Source organism: Loxodonta africana, chromosome 7, assembly GCF_030014295.1.
Source record: "Loxodonta africana isolate mLoxAfr1 chromosome 7, mLoxAfr1.hap2, whole genome shotgun sequence".
NCBI classification, from domain to species: Eukaryota; Metazoa; Chordata; class Mammalia; order Proboscidea; family Elephantidae; genus Loxodonta; species Loxodonta africana.
Window position 1 is genome coordinate 56,175,123 of NC_087348.1, and position 15,972 is coordinate 56,191,094.

Here is a 15,972-nt window from a genome sequence, read left to right on the forward strand (position 1 = left end):
GAAACTTTTTCTCTTCTCTTCAAAACCTATCTTCCGTTTCCACAGCTCCCAACCTCCTCGTCCTTTGGAATTGGAACAGTGGAGAGTCATTTGAAACTTAACTGAATGCTGGAGGCAAGTTATACTTTTCAGGTCATCCAATTAGGAGATCCAATTTCTGCAGAGGAAAGAAAAAGACGAGTGGGGGAGGGAAAAACAAAACAAAACAACCCTGACTCCTCGCCTTCCGATCTTTCCACCTTCAATCCACAACCTGCCACGCAAATCCAGCCAAGTCAGGGATTTTGCCTTAAAGCACCACCACCACCACCTTGTCACTCACGCCCGAGAAACACTCCCCTCTGGTCCTACTCTCGGCCAATGGCTGCCCCTCTCTCTGAATAATAATGAGCTCGAGACCTCCCCGGGCCAATGGCGCTCGGCGAAAGGGGTTAGTTTTGCATGTACCTAAGTGATTTGCATAACCCAGCGGCTGGGGGCTTGGGAACCGGAGCGTGCAACCCTAGAAGGGAAAAGGACTGGAAGAGCTTTAGCGGCGGCGGGGAGAGAGCGAGCAAGAGCCTGGGTGTTTGTGCGAGAGCCGGGCGGGGACTGCAGCGAGGGGCCGGCATGGCTGAAGGCTGCGCTCTGCAACCTTGAAGAGCGGCTGCGGCGCGACGCCGAAGAGAGGGAGGCGGGTGCGATGGCAGAGCGCGGCCCCCACGCTGCGCCCGGCCGGGCCAGCTAGCCTGAGCCGCCGGAGGAGCGGGGCTGCCTCTGCGCTTCCATGGGGCAGCGGCAAAGGCGAAACTCCCGAGCGCCGCGTCCCTGCGCTGCCGCCGCCGCGGACTGTTGAAGGGGCCGAGCCCGAGCCGAGCGCGGAGGGAGGAGAGCCCCCGCCCCAGCCCGCAGACCAGCCGCCCGCGGCAGCGGGGGGCGTCGCAGGGCCGAGGAGCGCGCGGAGCGAGCGGCGCCGCGGGAGAGGCCGGCGCGGGAGGCGGCTGCAGCAATGCCGGGCCCGCTGGGGCTGCTCTTCTTGCTCGCCCTGGGGCTGCGCGGCTCGGCCGGGCCCAGCGGCGCGGCGCCGCCTCTCTGCGCGGCGCCCTGCATCTGCGACGGCGACCGTCGGGTGGACTGCTCCGGGAAGGGGCTGACGGGCGTGCCCGAGGGGCTCAGTGCCTTCACCCAAGCGCTGTGAGTGCGGGCGGCGGGGGACCCGGGGGGAGGGGCAGAGGGGCGCCGTGGGGGCGGAGCCAGGGGTTGGTCCCCCACGGGGGGGCACTGGTCACCTGTGTGTGTGTCGCGGGGGGGGGGTGTGCTTTGCACCCACTCGCGTCGCAGACTTTCCAATCCGGGTCCGAGCCGTAAGTAGCTCCTTTTACCAGACTTTTCGGGCACGTTAAATATCCATCCCCCAACCCGCAACTTTTAAGTGCATTTGGGGCCAAGAAAGAGGGAGGAATCTGGAAAATCTCGCCCCTGGCAACCTTTTCACGCGACCTTCCCTTTTCACGCGGGCCCCTGCTCAGCTGGCAGGAGCCTCGCGACTGGCAGGGGTGAGGACGCGGAGAACTTGGCCTGAGTCTGCAGACCGAGGCACGTTTCGTGAGGAAGCACCTGGAGCCTCCTGGGTTCCAGCACGTGGGGAAAGGAAGCACCTGTACCTCAGTCAGGGCGACTCTCCTTCCAATTTGGCCCCATCCAGGTAGAGCGAACTGGCACCTCGACCCAGTTCCACTCTGGACTCCTCCACAAACCCCGGGCTTCTGGAGCACGCCGGGGAGCCTGACGAAAACACGGGACAAGGAGGGGAAATTGCAGGTTTCTCTTGGTGAAAGTACTCTTCTTACCCAACAAGGCCTTTTAAAGAAGGAATGCTAACCTGAGGTAAAGAATGTTTGGAGAAAAAGTTCCAAAGCGTATGTTCACTCGGCCCAACTCGCAAGGTAGTTGTCTGCTGCACCTTAACTAGCACCCTTTTCTTTTAAGCTGCCTGGGGTCAAGAGAGTCCCTCAAATGGTTCTGATTTACAAAATCTCCCCGGAGCAGAGACCTGGGAACTTTAGACCTTTTTTCAGAAAAGAAGAATCATCTAAAATCGGTGTTGCAGGTGATGTTGGCAAATGCCACCCATAGAGAAAGCACTGGGTAATTGAATGCAGGGTGTTTGCCCTTGTTCTTCCATGTTGTGTTGTGTGGCCAGTTGGGTGATTAAATCAAGAGCAGTGAAAGAACTGTTTGAGGGAGGAAGGGATTCCAAGAGGCCCTTGGGTAAAGGGAATTTCCTTTTACCTTATAGCTACTGAAAGGGACCTCTTAGAAACAGAGTTTTAAAGGCATAATAGATCCTGTGATGAACTCGTTTTTATGCAGGCCAGAGCACTGCTGTATTTCCAGGTTGGTGGTGGTGAGGTGTTCTGCTTGCCCTCTGCAGATGGGTCTTGAGTGAGTATTGCAGCTTGTTGATCAGGAACCTGTCTCATTCTTTAGCCTGCAGCCCGCCCCCCCCCCCCATTTTTTTCCTGTCTCAGGTTAATTACTTATTTGAAGTTCATTTCTTTCAGTATGGTGAATTTAACTCTTAACCAAAAAGCTCACTTTTGCAGTGTACAGTAGTTTATCCACAAAGGTACATTAGGTAGGAAAGTTAGAGCAGGGGTGAATAGAGAGGAAAGGAAGACCTGAATAAAGGAGATGGGACTATTTTCCTCCAAGTCCTCAAACTTTTAGGGAATTCATGCAGGAGAGTTGCCATTACCTGAACCTCTTTCAAAGCTCTCTCTACAGTAGAGAAGTATGATTTTACTGTCCTGACCAGTATTAAAGTCTTTGCTTAGCAGATTCCTTGGTTGTTAATGAGTAAACCTGCCCTGTAAGGGGAAGTGCTGTGGTTTTATAGTGGTGCCCCAAACCACACAGAAACATCACATTTTCATGAGAACGTGCATCTCTTTCTGTAGCTTCAAGCATCTTCCCTTAAGGCTCATCCAGGGGAGTGAAATGCTGAATCCTCAGCTTTGAGCCTCAGAAAAGTTACTGTTTATGGCTTGGGAAGCAAAAATAATTGGCACCAGTCCAGATTAGATTTCCTAACCTACCATCATCAGGGTTTTTTTTTTTTTTTTTAGTATCATCACAGCATTTTCTGAGCTGCATTAGTGAGCAAATGTGTTATATTTTCTAGATTTGTGCCTTATAGGTAGGTTGCCCATATATTCTGCTAACTCCCCATTTCACACTCGGAAATATCCCAGTTTGGACTATATATGGCAACCCTATCTATAGGGGATTTCAAGGCCAGTGTATTTGCATTTTATATATGGGGAAACCAGCTAGTCCAGTGATTCTCAGAAGGTGTGTGTGAGAGGGGCAGATGCTGCAGGTCTCTGCATTCCAGTGGGACTTACAGGACCCCTTGAAGTCACCTGGGGGCTCTTTCCAAGAACTTCCCATCTGCCCTCTCCCCCCACAACTTTAGTGAGCCACAGTTACCAGAGGATGAGATCCGTGGTCCCCAAACTTTTTTTCACTTATTCCTCTAAGTTAGTTTCTTTGAGCATGTGCATCAAAGTCTGTTTATTTATACATAAAAAAACATAAATATATATATTTATATGAAGCCATGGTATTTTTAATAACCTCACATGCATGCAAAAGCTGGACAGTGAATAAGGAAGACAGAAGACGAATTGATGCCTTTGCATTATTGCGTTGGTGAAGAAGATCAAACACACCGTGGACTACCAGAGAAGTGAACAAATCTGTCTTGGAAGAAGTACAGCCAGAATGCTTCTTGGAAGTGAGGATGGCAAGACTTTGTCTCACTTACTTCTGTGTATATATAAATATAAAACCCTTTGGTTTTATAGGTAAGTGCCCTGTGGATGGATGCATCCCACTTTGGAGGCCTCAAGACTGACTGACAGAGAGCAGGGATTTCATTTTTGAGCCCAAAGAACCTGGTACATACAAAGCACTTAAAATGTTGGAGTGAAAAAGACTTAAGGACACACAGAGGGGCAGAATTGGGGTTTGGAATTCAGACATGATTCCCACGTGGGATTGCCAAATTCATTGTGCTCAGCATTTAGCCTTTTGTCCAGTGATTTGAGAAGGTCCCAAAGAGTGGATACCTGCTTCTTAAGGCTCGTTTAAACTTGTTCAGTCCAGCAGTGTCTATTCCCTGCTGAAAGCAGCTTCACCAGAGTCTGGGGGTAGAGTCAGATGTAATCCGCTGTATTGTTTGTGGGATTCCTGTTTTCACACCATTTGCTGCACCTGTAGTGATTATTTCTATTTCAGAACAGCAGTTCTCGACCTTGTATTACAGGGCACTGGCTTGTCACACTTTACCCTAAGGTGTGTGAAAGGAAGTAATGTTACTAATATTAAAATTCCAAAGTTTTTTTCAAAAGGATTCAAGGTGATACCCGTATTATGATAGCCCTGTAATGGGGCCACTCATAATCACCTACATTCCATTCTTGACTGGGGGGAAAAGGATGAAATTTCAGTGGTAGTGGCAAAGGGATCATGCATGTATATCTTTCTGGTTTTTGTTACTGTCACCATTTTGAGAACTTTGGGCCCACAGCACAAATTTTCACCATCATAGATGTTACCTGGTGCATAGTGTAAGATTATAAAGGCTGTCTCTGGGGCTTCATGGAAACAGTGGTGAGTCATCCGAGTCCTCACCATGCCACTGAGTAATTGTGTGACCTTGGGCAAGTCATTCCACTTTTTTTCTGGTGACCATTTCCTCATCTGAAAAATGAAGCGCTTGGATTCATTAGATTATTTCTAAGGCTGCTTTCTGATTTTATAATTTATCGCCATTTTAGGGTGGCAAGGTGATGGTAGTGGTCTGCATTCTTTTATAAAAAGATCCCAGGAGCAGCAGAATATCTTTCTAGTTGAAGCACTTGCCTATTTCTTACAGCTTACTTGGAGCAGTTCTTTGTGTTTGGAAGTGTGTGTTAGGAAATTTGCCATGGAGACTTGTTGCAGAATGCAGGGCTAGCTAAGGCGCTTTGCTAAGGTAGAATAAGCCTGCTTGTTTCCTGTGGGTATGGCTTAACACTTGGAAAATAAAATCACTCTGTTTCAGTAATTTGGATACTGTACAAAAAGTTACTCAACGTCCTCGCTTCCATATAATTAGTCATCATCTCTCAAAGCCTGAGTGTCCTGTGCATGAGCAGGTTACTGAGCTTTTTATATAGAATTGATAGTTTCCAGAGGGGCTTTTGAAGTGTTTTTTAAGAACCTGTTGGTTTTTCTTCTCTTTTTTGGAATTATCTCAGATCCTTCCCTAAGATTTAGTTTTTCACTACATTTAACGCCTTTCTTCTTTTAATAGTATCATTTGAAAGTATTTTCCTACAGTATCAGCTGGGTTCTCTGGCAGGTCATTAATCAGCCATCTAAATGTTTGATCCTTTATTGATGGTCTAAGTTTTGATATCTCTTGGTTTCTTAATTATTCTCTGTAAATTTCAATGTTAGCTTTGTTTAGTGGGTCTTGCTAAAGATGCATTAGTTTTTACATACAAGTAAACTTTGTTCTAAATAAGGACAGTATATGAAAATCCTGAAGTGTAGATCCTTCTTTTTTCAAACTGCTGTTTAAATACAGCATCGTGCTGGGAATATGGAAAGCTGGGTTCCCGATCTGTCAGTAAATCATAGGAGTGACCTTGAGTGGGTCATGTACATTAGTTTCCTCTTCTGAAAAACAAGGAAGTAAGCAACTCTTACTGCCAAGGATTTGCTCCTTCTGTTAAATTCGATTTTTGATTTTTATACATTTGTCGGATCCTCTCTGTTGTATTAAGTGAAGTATAGGTGTCTAAATCATGAAATCTCTGTCCACAGAAGACTCTGCATTTGCCCAGCTCTACTGGAATATTTCTGTTGAATGGGGAACTCACTTTCTTACAAGGCAATAGTGCACTGGATGTGGTGTGAGGTGTACCCAAGACTTGAACCAGCAATCCTTGTATTCTAGGCTCCTTGTTGTTAGGTACTGTTGAGTTGGCTCCAACTCATAGAGACCCTATGTATAACAGAACTCTTGCATTAACCACTAATATTTTATGATCTCCAGTCAAATTAAATGTGTATGCCAGATATGGTATCACAAGGATTTAATGTCCAGTCACTTGGCTCTTAACATTACGATTGGAAGGTAACATTTGAAAACTTAATCTCTTAGGAAAGATCAAAGTTCTGTGTTTTAGTACGTAGATCCAGGCAAGTTGAGGCATTTTCTTAGCCTCTGTCTCTGTCAGTCTGTCTCTCAGATTCTTATTTTAGTCACCTTACATTAGTGGAAACCACTGATAGCTCAGATTTTTGGATTTTGGTTTCTGAGCTCTTTGGTTATGCCTATTCTTTTGTTCTCTCCTATTTTCCTTATCAATACATAATGAATATTGGACTAGATGGTGGCTTTGCTCTTTGCTTTGAATTTCTGTTAATCTGTAGAATATTAAGTTGTAGAATCTTTTTAGTGATTTTTTGAAATTTAAGACTGTTCCACTTTGATCTTCTTTATCAAAAAAATTATAAACAATATCTATGAAAGTACAGTAATTATTGGCATAAAACCAAAAAGCCAAACCCATTGCTATCGAGTTGATTCCGACTCATAGTGACCTTATAGGACAGAGTAGAACTGCCCCATAGAGTTTCCAAGGAGCACCTGGTGGATTCAAACAGCCGACCTTTTGGTTAGCAGTAGCACTTAACCACTATGCCACAGGGTTTCCTTTTGTTGGCATACCTGGGTAAAAAGCTAAACCTTGCCAAATGTACCTTTAACTCTGAAAAATTTAGCTAATGTAACTTAGAGTATTCTTGACAAAGCAGCTTGGCTTTTTTAATTTTGTAACTAGACCTCAAGGTTTTGAGTTTAGAAATGTGTCATCTAGCTTCTCTTAAACTGCTCCTTGGAACCTTCAAGTTTGTTGCTAGAACTTGTTTTCCTATATATAAAAGAATATGGATAACTTTTCCCTTTTTTCCCCCAAACTTTGTTCAGTGATGTGTAGCTTTTAAAAACCTTGATTGAAGATGATGAAATGTTCTAATTTTGAATCCTGTCATGGAGGGGGGAAAAAAAAAATCAGGGTATTTAGCAAATCAGTACTCTCATATAATGGCTAATTTGTCTGGCCTTCCTTGACATTTCTTTTGTGTCTTTAAACACCTGATGGTCAAACAGCATGCCAGGTGTCAGCTCTATTGTTTGAAATTGGGTGAGTTCAAAATAGAGTTTAGGAATCAGTCTTAGCTTAAGACAGAGCCTGATTTTATAGTTCATGCAAGTTTAATAACTTTTCAACTTTCTAAAGACTTTTAGCAAGTTAGTACTCAAATACCTCTTTTACATAGCAAGATGTAATTATGTAGTAATGCACTCTGGATCCAACCACACATAGACAAGTATTTATTATTAAACTTTGTGTATGCCTGGGACAGTTTTTTAGCAGGGTTCTTAAAGTGTGCAAAATATGCTGTGTCCTGTACAGACAATTAAAACTGAATGTTTGGATTGGTTGTTTTTAGTCTCTAAAACATATTTTCATACCATTCCATATTTTTAATTGCCAGAAAAGCACACTAGCCTGGCCCTCCTCACTACAGTAAGTCTACAGCAAGATTTGGCATCATGCGTCTCTTATTTTAGATGCAAGTAATTGAGGTTCAGGAATGCTCTTTTAGGATCCAAGAAATGAACATTTTTTTAAAATATATTTTTGTAGTTTTCTTAGCTTTCTGTATTGAAAGGTCTTATGGGTAAAACATCGAACCACTCTCATGTGGCAACATGTTGGCCCGTAAGTATATAAGAATATCCTTGTAAGGAAATGTAAACCATAGATATTTTGGGAAGTAGCCGGGCCAAGACTGGGTTTACTCTTAGATCCCAGGCTGGTCTGTTGTCTGTGCTAGTGAGAAAACGTGTGGAGGACGCATATTTAACATAAGGTATAAAAAAAAAAAAAATTTTTACATATATACGTAATCTTAAAAATAAAGCTTACCACTGAATGAATGAAAATCTCAATGTGCCCTAACAAAAAAGTAATTTGGATATTTAAATCAGCTTTTAGAACCCAGTGTCCGGAAACCTCATGACTTACGTTCCTCTGTTCCCTTGTATCGTTAAAAGTTCTATTTGGGGAGGATTTTGTTCCTGAGAAGAGTGACGTAAATTTGGCAGGAAGACAGCCCCTTTACCTTCGAGCTGTGCTAGGCGTAGCTGAGGAATGTGCCTGGGATCACTTCAGGTCTCACTTCCCCTCCACCCCCCGCAGGCTTTGAGGTTCCCATGTGTGTAAACCACAGGATAATTTAGTTTAAGTGGCAACATCGAAAGTCTTCTAAAGAGCTTGATTACAGCTGCTTTCATATGAGGGTAGATGGATTTTGTAATTCTCACTCTCTTCACGTTTCTTGTTTTCAAGGTGCAGGATGGGAGGCCTGCTTCGAAGTTGGCAGTCTTTTCCTTGAAACTCTGGGGACTAAGCTATGATGCTGATTAACTTCTGCGTGTTTCTCATTTCCCTAGGGGTCGAGCTGCATACTTAGAGGCCCTTGAAGAAACTACATGGACACTATTGAGTGTCTTTCTGAAAGGCTTGACAGGCCAGATTTGTTTTTCAGGAAGGAGGAGACTCATGGCTGCCACTCTGTTCTAGACTGTTACCCTTCCTTTGTGTGCAGACCATCTCAGACAGCTGCTTTGTTGTGGGAGACCTCTCCAGAGAAAGAGAGCACTGTCTCTTGAATAACTTATACCTTCCAAACCAAAACCAAACCCAGTGCTGTCGAGTCAGTCCCAACTCATAGCAACCCTGTAGGATGGAGTAGGACTGCCCCATAGAGTTTCCAAGGAGCGCCTGGTGGATTTGAACTGCTGACCCTTTGGTTAGCAGCCGTACCGCTTAACCACTATACCACCAGAGTTTCCAACTTACATCTTAGGAACTGAATTCTAAAAACAACTCTTTTCTGCTCTGTAGTGGGGGAGACAAAACAAATAATGTTGATATTGACCTTCAGGTTTCTTAATGTACTTGAAGACTGTTCACATGCTCTTCAGCCTCTGTTATGGGGAAGTTAATCCAGTCTTTGCATTTTTCGCATTTGATAATTGCCGTTTCAGTCCTCTTTAAGCTCTCTGTATCTCACCAAATTTGAAGCATACAGAGAATTCTCATATAATTTGAACTCTCAGCTGAGTTCATAGAAGGATACTGAAATATTTTAGCATCTTTTTTTTTTTTTTTGTAAATTGCATATTGTGGGTTTACTACTGGTATTTAGCAATTTATCATAATTCTAGTTTTCATCCTTTCTCTGCTACTTCTGCTAGTTCATTTCATTTGATTAGTTTTTTTTTTTTTTTTCCCTCATGAATATTTTCCTATCTTTGTCTGTAACAGAAAAATTTTCTTGTTGGCCTTCTGCTCCTCTCCAAGGTCATTTTGAGTCTGTGGTAATGTAATCCAACTCTTTTTTTTTTTGTCACTATCGCTACCCAGTCTTCTTTTACAGGCATACCTTTGTGAACAAACTTTCAAAAATGGTTTTGTTTTTGAGAGTGCGACACAGGGAATCAAGACCCCTGAGCTCAGGAGAGTGTTTCTAAATCTGTGAGCTTGGGTAAGTCACTTAATCACTTTGAACATCAATTTTCCGATCTTCAAATAGAGGTAGCTTGACTTAATCCTCCACGGCTACAGCTGTGGAATAGACTCAGCTCCCTGAGAAACTCTCTTTAGCATGACCACTCTGGTGACAGTGAGGACCCTGTTTATTGTCATTTCTTTGGGGAGTGACTAAAGTTGTCCACGTGTGTTATCTCGGTGTGATTTAAAATTCTAAACCACATTTCTCTAGTTCTTTGGATGTATATCAAGTTCAAAGCCTATTGTAGACCTCACAGGTGAGCCACTGTGCTAATGGAAAAAGACTACTCATCTAGCAGATTTTTAAATTCAGAAAACCATGTAGATCTTGGTGAAGACAGAATAATACATATGCTTTTATGAAGATACATTCTTTTAAGCGTTACTGGAGTCCCTGCATGGTGCAGATGGTTTGGTCCTTGGCTACTAAGTGAAGGGTTGAAGGTTTGAACTCACCTAGAGGTACCTTAGAAGAAAGGCCTGGCAATCTGCTTCCAAAAGGTCATAGCCATGAAAACCCTATAGAGCCCAGTTTTATTCTGGAACACATGGGATTGCCATGAGTTGGAATCCAATTGACAGAAACTAGTTTGAATTTTTCGGTATAGATGGTACTCCTTGCCTTCTAGGAGCCCTGGTGGTGCAATGGTTAAGCACTCGGCTGCTAACCAAAAGGTTGATGGTTCAAACCTACCAGCCACTCTGCAGGAGAAAAGACCTGGTGATCTGTTCCTATAAAGATTACAGCCTGGGAAACCCTGTGGGGCAGTTCTACTCTGACCTATTGGGTCACTGTAAGTTGGAATTGACTCCATGGCACATAACACTTGTCTTCTGACAAGAAACCCTGGTGGCAGGTAGTTATAGTTTCTCTGGAGTAGAGACTTCAGGGGAAAATTATATTGTCTTGCTTCAGTCTTTGTGACTTGACATTGCTTTCCTGAGATGGCTGGTCAGGTAGAAAGATACAGTCCTAATGGGAGAACACAGTGTTTCTCCTCAGAGCAAGCAGGCGTATGACCTTGTTCTGTCAGTGTGATCTTTAGCTACCAGTTTTCTACTTCCAGACCTTGAAACATCAAGGATTCTCATTTCAACAATGCTGACTCTTTGGGGACCCTCATTCCAACTAGTGCCCCCTGTAGTTTCTTAAATCACCTTCAAAGCTGAGGTTGGATAAGATTTACTCAGAATTGACAACTTAGCTGTGTTCTTATTTCTTGCTATCACTTTGTTTCTAGAAATATTCAGCTTATGAGACAACTTTTTCTTTTAAGTACTTTGAAATTGTATTTTACTAGTTATTTGATACCTATATATTCCTTTTACACTTTTACACTTGCTTCAGTTTTGTGGATAAAGAGAAGCTTATTTCTTGAAAAAATTTTAGAACTTAAATCCTTTCTTTAAAGTCTTTCATATTTCTAAAAAGTTAACTGGCATTCTTGTTAAGCACAGTTAGATCTTAGAAACTTTAAAAGTTTCTGGGTTTTGACTCAGATCTGATTTGAAAATGAATCATGAAGCTAACGTAGCAGCTTAATGTGTGCGACAGTACTCACAGCTTATTTAGGTTGACTGAATGTGTCCAATACAGTTGTGCATTTTCCACCCTGGTTCTCGTTCTTTAAAAAAAGTGTATGAAATTTTTTTCCCATTACCATCTTGACATCTGCCTGGTTACACATGAATAGCTTGACCCAGTCCCTCAGCAGGGAGACTACCGTGGCCTTGCTTTCAATAGTCATGTCAGTGACAAAGAAAACATATGGAATATTTCATTCCTGTCTTTTGCAAACAGAGTCTGGGGCTGTAAGGGCATGCAGCAGAAGGCTTCATACTTCATGGTAGGTTGACAAGTTTGTGAGCTAACCACAGGCTCTGCTGTTAGTAATCAAACTGTGTTTTCCAAAGCCCTGTTACATTCTATCGAAAGGAAATCTCCAAAGGGGATTTGTGTGTGTGTGTGTGTGTGTGTATGTGTGTGTGTGGATACAGGGCATTGGGTGCTGTCTTCTCCGATTTGATATGTGGTGTGCGTTTGATGGATGCACAAGATGGGAACACAGATGCTTGATTTCTGATAGAATATGTCTTGCAAACAGTGTGCCTTTATGGTTTTCTTTTTGTCAGTCTACTGAAAGAGATCAGTGGATCTTCCTCATGCTAGCTAAGCACTCCTGCTTGCATAGTACCAGCCTTCTACTCGAGGGCTGTGCTTCAGTTCAGCTAGAGTAACGACTTCGTTTTGTGGCATCTGAATCTGCAGTGGAGACTAGTCAGCAGGTGTGGCAGAGAGGACCAGGAACGTGGAAAAAGAGGGGTAAGTTAATCGCTGTCTTTCTCAGGTCATCTTCGGATAAAAGAATTTGCCCTTGGCAGCACCCTGGCTGAGGTGGCATTCCAGAAGGAGGAAAAAACAAAACAAAACAAAAAAACCTATGACATCCAAAGATGGGAAGATTCATGACTTTGGCGGAGGAAGTAATGACATATTTCATCAGAGTCCTTTCCAGCCCTCAAGTTAGCCCATCCTGAATTTCTAGTTTCATTGTTTTACAGACATGTGGGCCGGCTTTGACATGAGTTGATGATTTATCTAAAAGGAAATGAGAGCCTATCAATTATTTTATCACAGATATAGGTAAATCTTTGAATTTACGTATAAATCTCACCTAGAAGGTATTTCTGCTGGTTCTTGATATCATTCCTCAGCATAAACTGTATAACTGCATGCTGATAGGAATTACTGCATTTCACATCTGTTCATAAGAGCAATCCCTGCTGCAGCTCTTGATGATAATTGATATCTTTTAAATTTGTTGGCTCTTGGAATGTTAAATTGAGTTTGTGTTTTATGTTTCTTAATGAATATTTGAGGTTCCCCCCTTTTTAGTGCCTCTAGATTTTTATCCTAAAAGAAAAGGTTTAACCTTGAGTATCCATCTTTCTTTTTTATTTTCACTTAACTGACCTTTAGGACTGTGAATTCATAGGGAATATTTACCCAAAGCTCTCAATCTTAAAATTCACCCTTTTAGTGTACAACTGTGCCTGTTTTGAAATGTATGCAGTCATGTTATCACCACTACTATCAAGATTTAGAGTATTTCCTTCACCGTCCAGAGTTTCCCTGGGCCCACTGGTAGCCAACCCCTCTCTCTACCCTCAGCCTCTGGCGACTGCTGAACAATTTTCTACCTTGTGTCTCTTACTTTATAAAGTTTTGCCTTTACCAGGATATCTCGTAAATGGAATCACACACAATGTAGTTTTTTGTATCTGGCTTTTACTTACCATAAGGCTTTTGAGATTCTACCATGTTGTTGCATGAGTCAGTATGCCATATTTCTTTTTGTTGCTGAGGAGTATTCCATTATAGGGGTGTACTACAATTTGTTCCTCAGTTGAGGGGCATTTGCCTTATTTCTAGTATTTGGGAATTACAAATAAAGCCACTGTACATATTTACATAGAGGTTTTTTATATAAACATAAGTTTTCATTTCCCTTGTCTAAGTACCTAGGAGTGGGATCACTGGATCATGTGGTAGGTGTAGGTTTAACTTTATAAGAAAATATCTTTGTCTACATTTTTATGTCTTGGAAATGTAATGAGGTTGATAGCAACAACTGATTGCCTCGATGTGTTGTTAACATGCTGTGTAGTATTAGCAAAAGTAAAAAAATTGTTTATATGTCTTTATTGTTAAAGGAATAGAATTCTTTTTTGATGTCCAGCTGTTACTGTGACAGCCCCAGAGACTCCTGAGAAATAATCTCAACATGGAGCATTTTGCTTAGAGTGAAAAAACTTGAATTTTTAGTGTGTCCTATGTTTACCTGTTGGCAGCCAGTCGATTCTGACTCACAGCGACCCTATAGGACAGAGTAGAACTGCCCCATATAGTTTCTAAGGAGTGCCTGGTGGATTTGAACTGCCAACCTTTTTGTTAGCAGCCGCAACGCTTAACCACTATATAACCAGAGTTTTCAAGTCTAATTCATAAAAGTGGAAATTTGATGAGGAATTGCTGGGTCTACTTTTGTATTCAGCGTGTTACATGTGTTAACTACAATTTCGACAATAACCCTTCCAACAACATGGCATGGTTCCCACTTTATAACCAAGGAAACTAAGACTTGAAAGGGTTATGTAACTCACCCAAATGTCCCAGAGTCAGTGGATAGTAGTTTGTAAAGCTCAGGTGTTCAGTATTTATGTTTGTTCATCTGTGTAGTTTGCTTGGGTATTTGACAGTCTATGAGAAGGGCAAAAAGTTACAATGAGAAATGAATTGGTGAGGAGCTACAGGCTCTTGTAGGAAAAACAGAACTGAAAGTAAAGCATACTAGAAAGCACACACATTTACATCTATACACACAGTGAAAATATGAGTTGATAGAGGAATGTCTAATATTCAAAAGTCTATTTACTGTGTAAAATGAAGCTATCTTTCATTCATACCCACCAAACCAAACCCCATTACCATCGAGTCGATTCTGACTCATAGTGACCCTATAGGACAGAGTAGAGCTCTGCCCCATAGGGTTTCCAAGGCTGTGATCTTTACAGAAGCAGACTGCCACATCTTTCTCCAGTGGAGCAGCTGGTGGGTTCCAACCTCTGACATTTTCAGTTCACAGCTGAGAGCTTTAACCTCTGTGCCACCAGAGCTTCTCTTTTACTCATAGCAGGACGAAAGAGAAGTGTCTTCCAGTGAGTCTCTTCTGCTTCTTGTCCACCTTCATTTAAAAGCATTCTCATCATTTTCCACGTTAATGGTGTTTTTCAGTTTCAGGAAGGTATCAAGCCTGTGCTTTTTGGCTTGCTTTTTCTTCTTTTGTGGAATTCACTCACATGGTATATGAGGATCAGATCTGTTAGTATACTCACCCTTCTGTTTCTTTAGGAGCAAATTTCTGAATATGCTTCTTTAAACCAAAACCTAAAAGTAAATGAAAAAGCAAAGTGTGTAGTATGATGGTTTCCATATAGTGAGTGCCCTTTTTCACTCACTGGAATTTCCTGCCTCTCCTGTTGAAGATGTTTTTATAGGGAAGTCAGCATAAAAGTGAATCACCCATGAACCTTTTTTTTCCCCCAAGGCATTTCATTTAGTCAACTTGGTATTAATTTAGTTGGTACTCTTTAGCTTAGTTGAACACTGTGTTTGTTGATTGTGTTAGCTGATGTTTATTAAGCTGTTAATATTTTACAGACTTACCGGGTTCCTATTTGAATCTGCATGCTCTTTCCTTTTGGAGCAGAGCGGTTCATGAACGGATCTGTGGCCACAGTTGCGGTGTTGAACGTGCCAGCAATAGGCAGTCCCATCCTGGATACTCCTTTGCTTGTTGACTCTTAAGGTTATCTTCTCCTGGAAGCATTTTGCTTTTTCATCTCATTTATCTTACGTATTGAGTCATAGAGGACTTTGTTATGGTCCATCTTGCCATTCAAATAAATCATCATCATCATCATTTTGTTATTAACTTAGTCACCAATAATAAGTGTTACTGAGTTCCTGCTATGACCAGGCATGTGGAAAGTGCTTTACATGTGTTATCTATTTAATCCTCCCTGCAGCCCTTTGAAGAACAGGTTGGTATTCTCCCCATTTCAGAGATAAACCATAGAGGGTCTGGGCACACAGGTAATAAGTGAGGTTTTTTGAGGTGGAGTTTTGAATCTTGTTGTTTTTTTTATTTAGACCAGAGCTTATGGTATGAGGGAGTTGTACAACAGTATCTTTCGGCGCTCTTCCTAGATGAAGGCATTCTTCTGTCTTGCATGTCCTGGATATCATGAATTGCTTATTGGGTTAAGGGACTTGGAACGGGTAACATAGCAAAATGGGAAGCAGATTGAGGTCCAAGCCCCAGGGTTTCTGCTACCCTCTGGCTTGCTTACTGTTTTGTCCTCTTGAAGTGTTCTCATCTTTTAGAATGTACGTTTGGAAGGGATCTTAAAGATCATCTAGTGTAGTAGTCGTAAAACTCTTTGATGGACCACCCATCAAACAGCCTGGGTCCTTCAGTGGGAGAAACAAACAAAAAGTCCATTTCCCTCCAGGACGTGTGTTTATATATACATATTTATAGACATATCTTTATTTGCTAAAACTTTTAATTATATGAATCACAGCACTAGATTCTTTTCCATATTTTTCCCTCCCTTCTCCGTTGATCTGGCTTGAATTCCCGTTTAACAGAGGAGAAATGCAGTTACATACAATTGTATGACTTGTGTAAAGTCATTTGTAGCCCTCCAGAATATGTTAAAAACAAAA

The 15,972-nt window shown here is 42.2% G+C and overlaps 1 protein-coding gene across 1 annotated transcript in view; it reads left to right on the forward strand.

Moving 5' to 3' along the window:
- Positions 1-880: 880 nt before the first annotated feature.
- Positions 881-15,972, forward strand: part of LGR4 (leucine rich repeat containing G protein-coupled receptor 4) — a 124,028-nt gene continuing 108,936 nt past the window's right edge. Inside the window, exon 1 of the mRNA XM_064288342.1 lies at positions 881-1,173. Within this exon, the coding sequence (XP_064144412.1) occupies positions 989-1,173 (185 nt within the window). The 5' untranslated portion in view covers positions 881-988. The remainder of the gene's footprint in view (positions 1,174-15,972) is intronic.